Below are 13869 nucleotides of genomic sequence, written 5' to 3'. Positions count from 1 at the left end.
GGCAGCGATTTGTGCCAGCCTTATGCAGAGAGCCTGTCTTTGGGTCCAGGAGGCGTCCACAGCTCTGAGTGCCGACGGCAGGGGGCCTTTACAAGCCACACGATTGGAGGCAGGTGTTGCCTATGTCGCAGACATAGGCAACACCTGCACGGAGCGGCAGTAGCCACAGCGGCATTCAAACACTGCACGGAGCGGCAGTAGCCACAGAGGCATTCACGGAGCAGGATGCCAGTGGCCAGTAGTTGGTGTTCCACCTTCACGGAGCGGAAGGATGGAGGGCTGCTATTTCCAAAAAAAAAAATAAAACAAAACAGAAAATAAAAACAGGGGTGGGTAAGAGTATGGGGCAAGGGGGTGGCCTGCTTGTTACAGCGGTTGCTACCCCTAATTGAGCTGGATGTCACTTGGATGCAGATACAGAGTTGCTCTCTAAATTGGGTGGAGGAGAATTAGGGCTGGAGGGTACTGGAAGCCAATAGTAACAGGTGGGAGAGAGGGTACTGGAAGCCAATAGTAACAGGTGGGAGAGAGAAAAAGGGAAAAAAATGGATAAAGTGCGTAGTTTGCTGGGCAGGCTTGATGGACCGTTTTGGTCGTCTTCTGCCGTCATTTCTATGTTTGAACCTCTGCGCATAGTATGGTGTCCGCTGTCATGGCTCATAGACTCCTCTGGTTGCAGAATTGGTCAGCAGATTTGTCTTCCAAGTTTCAACTCTGTAACCTCCCCTTTAAGGGCAAGCTTCTCTTCAGGGAGGATCTGGACCAATTGGTAAAATTACTGGGGGAGTCCAAAGGCAACTGCTTCCGGAGGATAGGAAACCTTCTGGGAAGGTTTTTCCTTCTCAAGCTCGTTTTCGGGATTCTCACAGATTTCGCACTGGTAGGTCTTCAGCAGGTTTGGGGCCCAGGCCAGTCTCGGGGCATCAGCAGTCATTTCATGGAGGTCGGCGCCCAGGCAGAAGGTCCACGGGCCAGGGTGCTGGGCGTGGAAAACCCTCCCAATGAAGCAGGGGTACCCATTCCGTCGTAGAAGCTGTCGGAGGCAGATTGTCAAGCTTCTACGCGGAGTGGGAAAAGATTACCTCGGACAGATGGGTCTTGGAAGTGGTCCGGGACGGTTCCGCTCTCGAGTTTCCATGCCCGGTGCGGGAGGCCTGTTATGGTTATGAGGTGTTGGAGTGGATTCTTGGGTACTGCAGTGATGGCCACTCCCATGAGGATGAGCCCCGTGAGGAACCGCAGTACTAGGCTAGACTCTATATATGCAGACACAGAGAGGTTGTATTTATTGTACAGCTTGAGGGTATTGCCTGGGGAGCGGGCAGCAGTGGAGGTAACCCAGTGAAGTAGTCCAGGGGTCCTCAGCAGAGGAGACCAATCTCACATGCGAGTAGGTGATAGGCAGCACGGCGTAGCAGGAACAGGTCCCGGATGTAGACTCGGAGCGCTGAAGATGAGACAGACTTGAAAGGGTTAGTACTCACTGAAGCAGAAGCTGTATAGTTGAAGGTCCAGACAGGCAGAAGTTGTTCAGTGGCAGCCACCAGATTAGGGAGAGCAGGCCCTCTAGGAGCGAATACCTGGTATCCCAAGATAGGTACTTGAAATAGAGCAGAAGGGCCCCCGAGGAGCGGGTACACAGGTTAGTGAAGAATTACCCCGAAAGACAGAGAGAGCTTCTTGCGGCAGCTGGAAAGTGGCAGAGCAGCTTAGACCGGAGGCAATCCAATCCTTGCTAACTCAGTTTGTTGCGTGTGCACCCTAGGAAGCCCTCAGGAAAATCATGGCGAACGCCGTCGCCATTGCCGATCTGGGGACACCGGAGAGAGCGACATGAAGACGCGGCAGCAGCCATCTTCCCAAGGCTTGAGGAGAGAGAAGGAAAAAAGGTGAGGCACAGAGGTCGAAGCCATCTGAGACCTACGGACGCAACAAGGCCTTTGTGGAGTCTCGCATTGCTTCATGGGCCAAGCGTGAGGCAGTACAGGGGACCCTACAACGGCTTCTCTATCTCTGGGCCATTATGGAACAGGGCAAGGGATGGTATTTGGTGTACTTTGTGGTTCCCAAGAAAGAAAGCACATTTCGTCCCATTCTGGATTTGCAGAAGGTGAATCGGTATCTGCGAGACCCCCATTTTCGCATGGAGACCTTGAGGACTGTGGTGGCTGCTGTGCGCAAAGGGCAGTTTCTCGTGTCCTTAGACCTCACTGAGGCGTATCTCCACATCCCGATTCGCCAGGATCACCAGCGGTTCCGCTGATTGAAAGTTCTGGGTCGATATTTCCAGTTTCAAGCTCTTCCTTTTGGCCTGGCGATAGCCCCATGTACCTTCACCAAGGTCATGGTAATTCTGACGGCGTTCCTGTGCAAGGAGGGAGTCCCAGTTCACCCGTATCTGGCCGATTGGCTGATTCGAGCGGTCACAGGAGGACTGCGTAAGATCGGTCCAAGGGGTGATGCTCACCTTGCGGTCGCTCGGCTGGGTCATAAATGTCCAGAAAAGTCACTTGGAGCCCATGCAGTTGCTGGTTTACTTGGGAGTGCTCTTTGATACCTTCCAAGGCAAGGTTTCCCTGGCATCGGACCGTGTAATGAAGTTGCAAGATCAGGTTAAAGCCCTCCTTCAGAGGTTTGGCATCACTTACAAGTCCTGGGATCCATAGCCTCCACCTTGGATTTGGTCCTGTGGGCATTCGCTCATTTGCGTCTATTGCAGCGTGCACTGTTATCAAGATGGAGCCTGGTGTCTGAACAGTTCCAAGCTGTTGCCTCTACTTCCAGAGTCAGTCTGCCGTGGTGGCTTTTACGCAGCAACCTGGTACAGGGAGTAGATTTGGATCTGCCGAATTGGTTGGTTATCTCCACAGATGCCAGACTGTCAGGCTGGGGAGCAGTTTGCCTAAACAAATCCGCTCAAGGTCTTTGGGCCCCAATGGAAAGCTCCTGGTCCATCAACCGCCTCGAGATGAGGGCTGTCCGACTGGCCTTGCAAGCATTTTTGCCCCTGGTCGAGAACAGAATGGTTTGTGTGTTCTCAGACAACGCGACGATGGTAGCTTACATCAACCGGCAAGGCGGGACATGGAGTCTCACGGTGGCGCTGGAAACAAGGCTGCTGTTTGCTTGGGTGGAGCGCCATCTCAAAGGAATCGCCTTGTCGCATGTCACAGGAGTGGAAAATGTTCAGGCGGACTTCCTCAGCAGGCAACAGCTCAATTCGGGGTAGTGGGAGTTAGCTCCTGAAGCTTGGAACTTCATTTGCACTAGGAGGGGCGTGCCTCAGTTGGATCTGATGGCAACTTGGGCCAATGCGAAGACAGAATGCTTTTTCAGTCATCGTCAAGAGATGGGCTCGGTAGGCTTAGATGTCCTAGTGTGTCCGTGGCCCATGGGCATTCTTCTCTATGCCTTCCCCCCCATGGCCTGTGACATCCAGGCAGCATAATGCTGGTGGCTGCAGAGTGGCTCCATTGTCCATGGTTCGCAAACCTGGTGCGAATAGCGCTGGAAGGTCCCCTGGAGCTGGCTCATCTGCATCAACTCTGTCAGGGACTCATATTTTCGGATCGGGAGGATCACTTCTCTCTCATGGCTTGGCTTTTGAGAGGTGACGATTGCGATTGAGGGGATATTCAGAGCAGGTCATTTCCGCTCTTTGGGCGTGTCGACTGTCTACTTCTATGGCCTTTGTTAGGGTCTGGAAGTTGTTTGAGGCATGGTGCCGCCAGTGCTCCTTGGATCCTTTGTCGACAAAGATTCCCCAGGTGTTGGATTTCCTTCAACAGGGGTTGGCTAAGGGTTTGGCTTTCAACTCCCTTAGGGTTCAGGTAGCATCCTTTGCTCCTATATCCAAAACAGCCTGCTTTAATAATAGAAACTGTTTCCTCCTTGCTTGCGTTACACGAGAAGCATCGGGGAAGATCTGAATCTTCTACCCGCAAAAATTAAGGTTTTTATTCTGAAAATATTTATTAAAAAACAAATCTTTATCTTTTTTTAACAAAAAAGTAACAAGCAAGGTGGCACGAGTTTCAGTGTTGTCCAAAGAGTCCTCTAGGAAGGTTGATACAACTGGACTCTCTAGTGTATCTACCCCTCCTTCAGCTACCTGGGTGATTTTACTTTGAGGCAAATAATACATTTTGGAGATAGTGGGAATACTCTGAGATTCAAAAGAGAGAATTTCCATTGTGTACTTCCTAAACAACTCAATCTCTGACATCAATCTAGACTTAGGAAAATTTAATAAATGTAAATTATGAGATCTCATATCATTTTCTATTGTTTCCATTCTAGAATGTAGTATTAAATTGTCTTTTATGAAAGTCACATTAGTTGCTTGAATATTTTTAATTGTAGGATTTAAATTTGACAAAGCTAATTCAGTTTTTTCAGTTCTGTCATCTAAGTCCATCAATTTTTTCCTCGTTTCTTCTGAAAAAATACGTACTTTAGACAACGTCCCTGTAACCTTTTTATCCAAGCTCATCATCAGTCTCCATAAATCCAACATTGAAACATTCTCTGGTTCCAACAAATTTTCTTCCACAATTGTATCAAATTCGAGAACCTTTGGACATGGAACAATGTTCCTATCTATGGTCTCGTTTCCTATATTGTTGGACTCTTGTGCATTATCCCCAGGGTTAGCAGGCGATGTAGGATTCACGGATGGATGTTGTAAGGACTTGGGGGCAGAGGGGATTCCTAAATTGGTAGCCCCATCTGCTAGTCCCCCTTCAATGGACTCACTCACTCTAATTATGTGAGAGTCCATTGGTCCTATTCGTTTTGACTGCGGAGATGTAGGTGAAGAGGTAAAGTTTTTGGACTTACGTTTCCTGCCCATCCTGTTTTCTCTTCCAGGGGCGCGCGGCTTCGGCTGCGCGCCGTAGAACGCAGATTTTTATCGACCCGCGGGGTGTCTCCCGGTGATGTCACTTCCAGGTCCCGCCCACAGCCTGGGTCTCTCCTCCGGATTGCGAAACGAAGCGATTCTTTTATTATTTCCTCACTGGGTAGGAAAAAAAGAGGGTTGTCTCCTGCATTTAGTCCTTCTCCCTCCACTCCTGACTCAAATGCAGCAAAACGCAGATTTTTATCGACCCGCGGGGTGGCTCCCGGTGATGTCACTTCTGGGTCCCGCCCACAGCCTGGGTCTCTCCTCCGGATTGCGAAACGAAGCGATTCTTTTATTATTTCCTCACTGGGTAGGAAAAAAAAGAGGGTTGTCTCCTGCATTTAGTCCTTCTCCCTCCACTCCTCAGACAATGCATTTATTTTAATAGTTTAATAGTCTTCCCTAATCATGAAATGTTGCCAATGCCCCAGCCCTGAAGTTCACTTGTTAGTGTATTCAAGAGCTTATAGTAGTTCTCCTGAAACAGTTGATGATATCTTGTGATTATAGATTCTAAATACTTTGTCTTTAGCCCATTTGAAAAAGAAACTGTTTTACCTACTCTATTTAAAATCTTGGGCTTGGACATATACATTTTTGAATCCTGAAAATTCTTAGTACCTTTGAAGTTCAGCAATTAGAATGGGAAGAAAAATTAGTGGCTTCTTCAATATGAACAGAATGTCATCAGCTAATAGTGATATTTTAAATTCCTCCCCCCCCCCCCCCCCACCTGAAGGCCTTATATCTATATTCTTATGAATTGCCTCTTCCTCAGTTTGAAAGCCAAGAATTGTGAGGATTTATTTCCCTATTTGAAATGTTTGTTTTGCTTACTGTATTTGCAGATTAATATGTTTAAGATTCAGAGCCTTCAACTTAGCCCTTTCGTGTTCTAATTTATCTAAAATATTTTTTGCGCCGGGCCTGTTATGTTTCCTTTTTGATTGTTCTATGGTACCCTTGCTTTCCTTGGCTTCCTTCTGTTCTTTTTTCCAATGAGGCCCACATAATCAACTTCCCTTGTAAAGTTGCCTTTAAGCAGTTCCATACCATAGATGGATTTATCTTGCCTCTCATTTATCTCCATATCCTCCTGGATCTCCTGCTCCATCTGTTTAGAAATTGTCTCTTCTCTCAAAAGAGCCTCATTGAGATGCCAATATTTCCGTGTCCTATATGGATGAAACCACAATGTGAGAGGAAATAACCTGGTCAGATCATAACTAAGTTTTCATTCTGGGTCTACAATTGCACTTTTAAAGGAATAATCTGCCTGTTCTTGTGATAAATGAGAAGAAAAAGCATGTTTGCTTACCGTAAACGGTGTTTTCTGTAGATAGATGAATTAGCCATGCTGTCTGGGTACGTCCTCCATTCCTCTAGGTGGCGGAGCTCTCTAAGATCACCCAAAGTCTTTCCTTTGAGGTGTTCCTTCCTGCATACCACCCGTGCCTCCTCAAGGCTCCTCAGTCTGTGTCAAAGCAAGACTATATGCAATGCCGGAACTGTCCAGGGAGGCGGGCGAGTCAGCATGGCTAATTCATCTGCTATCTACGGAAAACACCGTTTACAGTAAGCAAACTTGCTTTTATCCCATAGATAAGCAGCTGAATTAACCATGCTGTCTGGGAGTCCCCAGCTTAAGTATTAAGCGTGTCCGCGTACGTAAGTATTTGAGGTAACGTATCGCTCAATACCATATAAGAGGCGGACAGTTCTTATAATCGAGTTGAATTAGATAAAGAAGTGCTCTTGTCTACGATTATCCGCCCCATCTTTGCATCACCTTCCGTCTTGTTTGTCTAAACATGTCTGAGATAGACACATTGTGGAGATGTTCGACAGATGTAGCCATCGCATGTACTTGATGGGCTTTGGGTGTGGAAGATAGGGATTCCAAATGTTTTTGATAGCAGAAATGTATACAGTTAGAAAGCCAGGCGATGATGTTTGTTTGGAAACAGGAAGTCCTGGTGCGTTTGGATTGAAGGAGAGGAAGAGTTGCGAGTGTCTATTATTAGAGTGAGAGCGTTTCTTATAGTACGCTAGTGCACGTTTGCAGTCCAATGTATGGAGACGCCGCTTGCTGTCATTTGTCTGCAGCTTGGGATGAAAAGTTGGTAATTTTATGGTTTGGTTTAAGTGAAAGGTGGAGACCACTTTTGGAAGAAAATTAGGGTGCGTACACAGTGTAACCTTATCGTGGTAGAATTCAAGGTAAGGTGGGGCGTGCACCAAGGCTTGAAATTCACTGATTTCACCTTGCAGATGTGAAGGCAACTAAAAGTAGTACCTTCCAGGATAGGTATCTAGGATGACAAGTGTTCAGAGGTTCAAACGGTGGTAACATGAGCTGTTCCAGAATTGGGTTGACATCCCATGATACTAGTGGCTTACTTAAGAGGGGTCATAGATGTAGTACACCCTTCATAAATCGGGAAATAAGAGCATGACAGGCTGTCGATTCCTCTTGAGAGGAGTTTGGTAAGCTGCTATTGCACTAAGGTGAACATGAAGAGAGGCAGTGGCCAGTCCTTGAATGTAAAGTAGGTGGAGGTAAGTTAGAAGACGTTCCGGTGGACACGTTAGTGGGTCTGTATCCATTGACGAACACCAGGATGCGTAACGCGCCCATTTGCGCTGGTAGTTTAGTCGTGTTGATGGTTTCCTGGATGCGATTAAAATGTCTTCCAGTTGAGGTGAAATGTTCAGATTTTGGAACGTGACTCTTTCAATCTCCATGCAATGAGATTCAGTGATGCATGAAGTAGATGGAGCATTGATCCTCATTGTTGGGTGAGGAGGGTGGGGGCATTCCCTAAAGGAATCGGTTTGCAAATTGATAGTTGAACTAGGTAGCTGTACCACGGTTGACGTGGCCATGCTGGAGCGATGAGAATTAGCTCCGACCTGTCCTTGATGCATCTCTGTACTGTGTGGGAGATCAGGGGATTGGAGGGAACGCATAAAGGAGGCCCAGAGACCAGTCCAGGAGGAATGCATCCTGTATCAATCAGTGTGTGCTGGGGTATACTGAGCAAAAAAAGATCGACCTTGTTGTGTTCTGTTGCAAAGAGGTCAATTCGGGAAAGACCCCAAATGGAGAAAATTCGATTGGCGATACTTTGAGTTCCCATTTGTGTGGGTGAAAAACTCTGCTCAACTTGTCTGCTTTGGAATTGTTGATACCGGGCAGATATGTGGCTTGCAAGGAGATTCCCTTGGAGTGGGCCCAGTCCAGAATCTGTATAGTTTCTTTGCAAAGGTTCCATGAATGGGACCCTCCTTGCTTGTTTATGTAGAACATTGCTACTTGATTGTATGGATCATGATGACACGGTGTAGCAGGTTGTGTTGGAAAGTTTGAAGGGCATTCTTGATAGCCCTCAATTCCAGAAAATTTGTGATAATTGCGTTCGTGGTTGGACCACAATCGTTGAGTTTGTAGGTTGGAAAGATGGGCTCCCCAGCCTTTGGGGGAGGCATCTGTGGTAAGAATTAGTTGATGTCGAGGGGATCTGAGCAGTGAGCCCTCTGTCAATGCTGGCGGGGTTAACCACCAGCGAAGGTCTATTTTCATGTTGGTTGTTAGTGTCACTGGAGTTGACAATGGACTTAAGAATTGAGACCATTGCGTTTTGAGGCCCCACTGAAGGCGACGAATGTGTGCAGTCTCATGTGCGGGACCATGTTAGGTGCGGGACCATGTTAGGTGCAAGCTTCCGTATGACCTAGCAAGATTAAGAATTGACGGGCTGAAGTTTTCGTAAGTTGTAATAGGCACTGGGCTAGCGTAATGAGAGCTAATGCCCGAGGTTGTGGCAGGAATAACTGTTCCGGAGGAGAGTAGGATTGGGGGCTACTAATAGCCAATTGTCGAGAGAGGGAAATATCTGAACCCCCTGTCAACGGAGGTGTGCCACCACTACCTCTAGACATTTTGTGAAAACTCTGGGTGCGGAGGAGAGACCAAACAGGAGAACCTTGTACTGAAAATGTCTCTCTTCCGCTTGAAAACAGAGGTAAGTCCAAGAATTGGGATGCATGATATTAGCATATCATCTTTTAGATCTATGGAGCACATCCAGTCCCCGGGCTGTAGGAAGAGAAGAATGGATTTGAGAGAAGTCAGTTTTAACTTTTCCCTCTGTATATATTGAGAGAATGCAGGTCCAGGATAGGCCGGAGTCCTCCCAATTTTTTGGGAATGAGGAAGTATTGTGAATAGAACCCTTTCTGATATTGGGTTTGAGGTAACTCCCGTATACAGTGTTGTTGAAGCAGGTGGTTTACTTCTTGAAGAAGGATTTTCCGATGAACACCTTGGTGTTTGGTGACCACTGGATGTGGAAGAGATGGAAGGGATATAAAATTGAGGGAGTATCCATCCCATATTATAGCGAGGACCCACGAGTCTGATATTATGATGCTCCATTGCGAAAGAAAGTGGGACAGCCGTCCTCCAACTTTCTGATTTGGTAGTGGTGATCGGTTTATTCCTAAAAATTTTGTTGGTTTTTGGGTTGTTGAGGGTCTGCAGATTGGCATGGCTGAGGAATGTGTGGGTGCTGACGTGGAGCTGGTTGCTGGTAAGATTGCTGGTGAGTTGTTTGATATTGTTGTGGCCTATAAGTAGGGTAAGGACGATATTGTCGCCTAGGATAAGGTTTTTTATATGGACCAAAAGGACGCCTAGAGGAAGACGTATCATGTTGTGTTAGCGAAAGCACTGCCACTTTTTGTTCTTTTAACTTTGCAACAGTTTCCGTTAATTTATTATCCAACAAATTGTCTGGTCAACAGGGAAAGTTATCAAGTTTTTCATGTATGTCATCCCTTATGGCACTTGCCCTCAATCATGTCAGTTGCCTGGCTGCAATGGCGTTAGCCGTCGTTTTGGCAGAGGTTTCAAATCCCTCATATAAGGATCATACCAGGTGGCGAAGGCCTTCCTCAATATCATGGAATTCTGGTAGAGGGGTGTTATTTTCCGAACCCTGCTGCAGAATAGGTTTAAGGTTTGCAGACATTCGAAGAGATATTGTGCCATGTAAAACTGGTGGTTTTGGATTTTGGCGTTGAGAACCCCTGACTGTAAGCTTTTCTCGCAAAATCGTCTAGAGACTTATTATCTCGACCTGGTGGATTATTGGAGTGCAATCTAGTTTTCCGTGCTTTCTGCATGGCTGATTCTACAACCACCGAAGCATGTGGGAGTTGTATATTAGTGTAGAAAAGTGAGTCATGCATTCTGTACTTTGTCTGTTTTCCGTGAGGTGGGTGTCGTGGAAAACGGAGAGTCCCAGGATTTTTCCAGCAGTGATCCCAAAACTGGGTGTGAAAGAAGTGCTGTAGGTTCAGCCAGAGTATCGAAGGACTCCAAACATCTCGTGTGGGGTCCGGTATCTTTTGGTTTCCACGCCCAACCAGTGACCCACTTTTTCTAGGAATTGTGAGTAAAATGAGATCCTCCGGTGGGGAAACTGGCTCCAGTGGTAACTCTTGCGGGTCGGACGGGTACCCTGTTGATGATCCTGGAGAGGAGGATGAACTTGGGGAATCCAATGGAAGAGGCGACTGTTCCCTAGGCTGCGTTTTTGGCGCTGGTGCTGGTTTAGGGGATGAGGGTTGAGGGTATCTCCTATGGTTCAGTAGGAACAGGTTGATGTTGTTCAACCAATTCTAAAATTTTTGACAAAATGCTAGTAATCTGCGTGATAGTGTCAGAAGTTGAAGTGGATGGTTTCAGATTTGTCTGATAATGTGATGGTAGTATAGCCGCTCTGAGGATATCAGTGTCTGGTCCTTTTGGGCGGCCAACATCCATGGGTGGTGGGTAGGTGGTTTTGGGGCGAAGTGGATCCTGCAGTCTTGAACTTCTGTGGTGATGAGAGGCTGCAGATAGCCCAGCGAAAACTTCTGAAGAAGAACTGGATCGCTGTGGAGGAGACGGACTTTCTTCTAAGTTTACTATTAAGAGCAGTGAAGGACTTCTTCGCCTTTTGTGACCTGTGGGGTGTGTTTTATGTTTCATCACCGGTTGCGTCGCCAGCGCCGGATTGTATTAGCAATGCGTCGGTTAACTTTGGCTTTCCAGTGTCAGGAGTGCGCCGGTGCGTTGATGTTGGTCCGAAGCGTCGGTGCGTTGACGCTCACTCGATGCTTCGGAGCATCCATGCGTCTGTGTTTTCGCGATGCATCCGTGCGTCGGAGATGCATCGACATCACGATGCGCCGACGCTTTCGACGCAGAATGCGTCCTCGGCGCAGCTCCCGCTCCCTGCGTCCGTGGAATCTTTTTGATTTTTTTCTTCCCTTTTGGACTAGGAGGGTCCGCAGAGATGGCCCTTCAATGGGCTTGGGCTTTTGGGGGTCGTCTTCGGTCCCGGAGACGACCTGGCTGAAGCTTCAGAGGGGGGCATACGAGCCCAATGCCTCCTCTCTCAATTGGGCGATCTTTGCAGCCCTTTGGCTCTGCGCCCGTGGGGACATGCATCCTCAGTCCATGCAATTAGCCTGGTCATTTCTAGGACCGAGGCAAAGATAACAAAATTGATGTCTGTCTGTCTGTCACAGACATAATCTTCCCACATTCACAAAACTTAAAGCCTGGTCGAGGCATGTTAAGTGTCCTGTAGTAGTTTTCCTGTCAGCTTTTTTTGTCAAATTCTTGTCAGGTTTATTCCTCAACTAATTTTCCTCACAGAGAGAAGAGCTCCGTCTGCATTCAGTTGCGCAGAAAAATACGGACTGAGGAGGCATGGTTGGTATGCAGGAAGGAACACCTCACCAAAAGACTTTCGGTGATCTTAGAGAGCTCCGCCACCTAGTGGCACAGAGGATCTAGCCAGACAGCATGGCTAATTCAGCTGCTTATCTACGGGAAAATCCTTTATCCAGTGTAAAGTAATCTTTTATCGATTTTATTTATTTAAAAACAAATGTATTAGCCCCTGATCTACAATTCTCAGTGAGCAACAGTGTTACATATATATTAAATACTAAAATGAATATCTTCCTGTTCTGGCACTGCTGCAGTATATGTGTATTTAGTCCTGAATGCATTTTCTCACTCAGCTTCTGTTTGTTTTAAATTAGGGCTAATGAAGATCAGAGACTTTTATTTGTGAAATTCGGAGCCCAATGAGAGTTTGAATTGCGGGTAGTATCGACTTAATTTTGCCAGCAGTAGCTGTGGCAGCACAGAGAGATGGAATTTTTAAAGTTTGTTGTACTCCAAGCTTTGCAAAATAGAAATCCATGATTTTTATGAGCCCTGATAAGAATTTGATCACCTGTCCATTTGCAGGTGATAAGTTTCGGTTGGTGATTGCTGGCACGCTATATGAGGACGGCACGTTGGATGATGGTGAATATAATCCCACCGATGACCGTCCATCCAGGTATCTACAAGAGTTAATGCTAGGAAGGTGTGGTCAATCAGGCACTGTTACTAGGAATGTCCTATTATCCTTGGGAAAAATGAGGATGTGGAGAGAACAATGTCCAATTTAATTTATTTTAAAACAAAGAATAACATTGATGAGCAGTACTAGCATTTGTTCATTTCTCTCACACTTTACTATGATTACGCAGTCTGCATAGTGCTGCTCTCTTGACTCTACATTTCTGATCATCCAACAGACCAGGCCAAAGAATGAGTTGTTCTCCCCTACAAGCAGATGGAGAAAGAGAATAAAAGCTTCACTGTGCACGTGGTACTTAGGTCACTGTGCTACCAGCAGATGACAGAGGTGTCTAACCTGCGGGCGGACATTGTGATGCTGAAATTGCTCCCAGAGGTGTTACACCCTGATTTTTGGGCAGAGCAGGGAGTCTGTGGCCCGTCTTTGATTTGGACCCTGATCTCAAGGCTCTGATAACCAGTAGGGCTGACGCCCTCTTTCCTCTCCCTCTGAGCACATCCAGGGCCTCCCTTGCTGAATAAGAAGATGCCTTCAGGGAAGTATTTCTTTGGGCTGCCTTAGTTATTATTGGAGTGTGATTTCCCTTTAAATTATTTTTGGGGAAAAAGCAAAAGGCCAGGCTTCAGTGGAGTGGTAAGCGACCAAGATCTGCCTTAGCTCTGAGAGGCAGGATCATCTGGCCCCTATTCCCATAGTCCAAGGATGATTTTGGGAAGGATTTGCTGTGCATGGAGGGGGAAAAGAGATCAGAGCAAGTCAGCCGGTTGTTTTGTCCCGGGCTGTGAATGCAGTTTTGCTATTCCCGTGCAGCGCAGGAAGCGCTGCTCTGCAGGTGAGGATTGCAGGACAGTGATTTCTTCAGCGGGTTTCTGTAATTTATGTGCAACTGCTGCAGAGGTAAACCACAGTAAGATGCAAAAGTAACAGTCCCATATTTTAGGTACCGAGTACTGGGTCCAGTCTTCTCATCCCGGTTGGGGGAGGTTTGGGGGCTGTGCAGGTCAAGTCAGGGGGTGCTTCGGAGAGGCGCAATGTTGAGGATCAGGTGGAACCTTTTTCTTCTGAGTTTGTATTGTTAATGCACAAGGCCTTCTTAATTAAGAAAGGTGCTGCTGGTTCGATGGGGGGCCTCTGCTTCTGTCACATCCCAAAAAGAGGAGGCTTGACCCCAACGGGGATTTGGACATGTAGACGGTGGCCTTGGATGAGGATTTTGTCCCAGAGATTCCAGTGGAACTCCCAGGGGATGATGACACGGATGTTACTCCTTTAGAGTAGCAAAGGGAGATGATCTGAAGATGGCTAGACTGTTTAAATGAAAGAAATTGCCTGCCATGATTACTCAGCTTTAGTGGAGCTGGGGTTTAAGGAGAGCTCTGGGGAGCCAGAAGAGGAAGGTGAAGCTCCTATATTGGATGGGCTTAGGGGTCCCTCTCAGCTTTTCCTTTTCATTGTAAAGTAAAGGCCTTGGCCTTTTAAGATGCTCTGGAGGCCGGTTTGAAGGACGGCAGAGCCAAGACGAAGTTGCACCCTGTT

At 47.1% G+C, this 13869-nt stretch overlaps 1 protein-coding gene across 2 annotated transcripts in view; it reads left to right on the top strand.

The window, feature by feature from the left end:
• POLR2H (RNA polymerase II subunit H) overlaps positions 1 to 13869 on the top strand; it is a 46735-nt gene that overhangs the window by 10194 nt on the left and 22672 nt on the right. The window contains exon 3 of one of the 2 annotated variants that reach the window (XM_029615927.1): positions 12216 to 12309. The exons of the other annotated variant lie outside the window; for it this stretch is intronic. Within the exon in view, the coding sequence (XP_029471787.1) occupies positions 12216 to 12309 (94 nt within the window). The remainder of the gene's footprint in view (positions 1 to 12215; positions 12310 to 13869) is intronic. 2 annotated transcript variants of the gene reach the window in all.

This window comes from Rhinatrema bivittatum, chromosome 9 (assembly GCF_901001135.1).
Source record: "Rhinatrema bivittatum chromosome 9, aRhiBiv1.1, whole genome shotgun sequence".
In the NCBI taxonomy this organism is placed as follows: domain Eukaryota; kingdom Metazoa; phylum Chordata; class Amphibia; order Gymnophiona; family Rhinatrematidae; genus Rhinatrema; species Rhinatrema bivittatum.
Note: the sequence above shows the minus strand (reverse complement) of the source record. Positions and strands in the feature narration are given on the sequence as shown.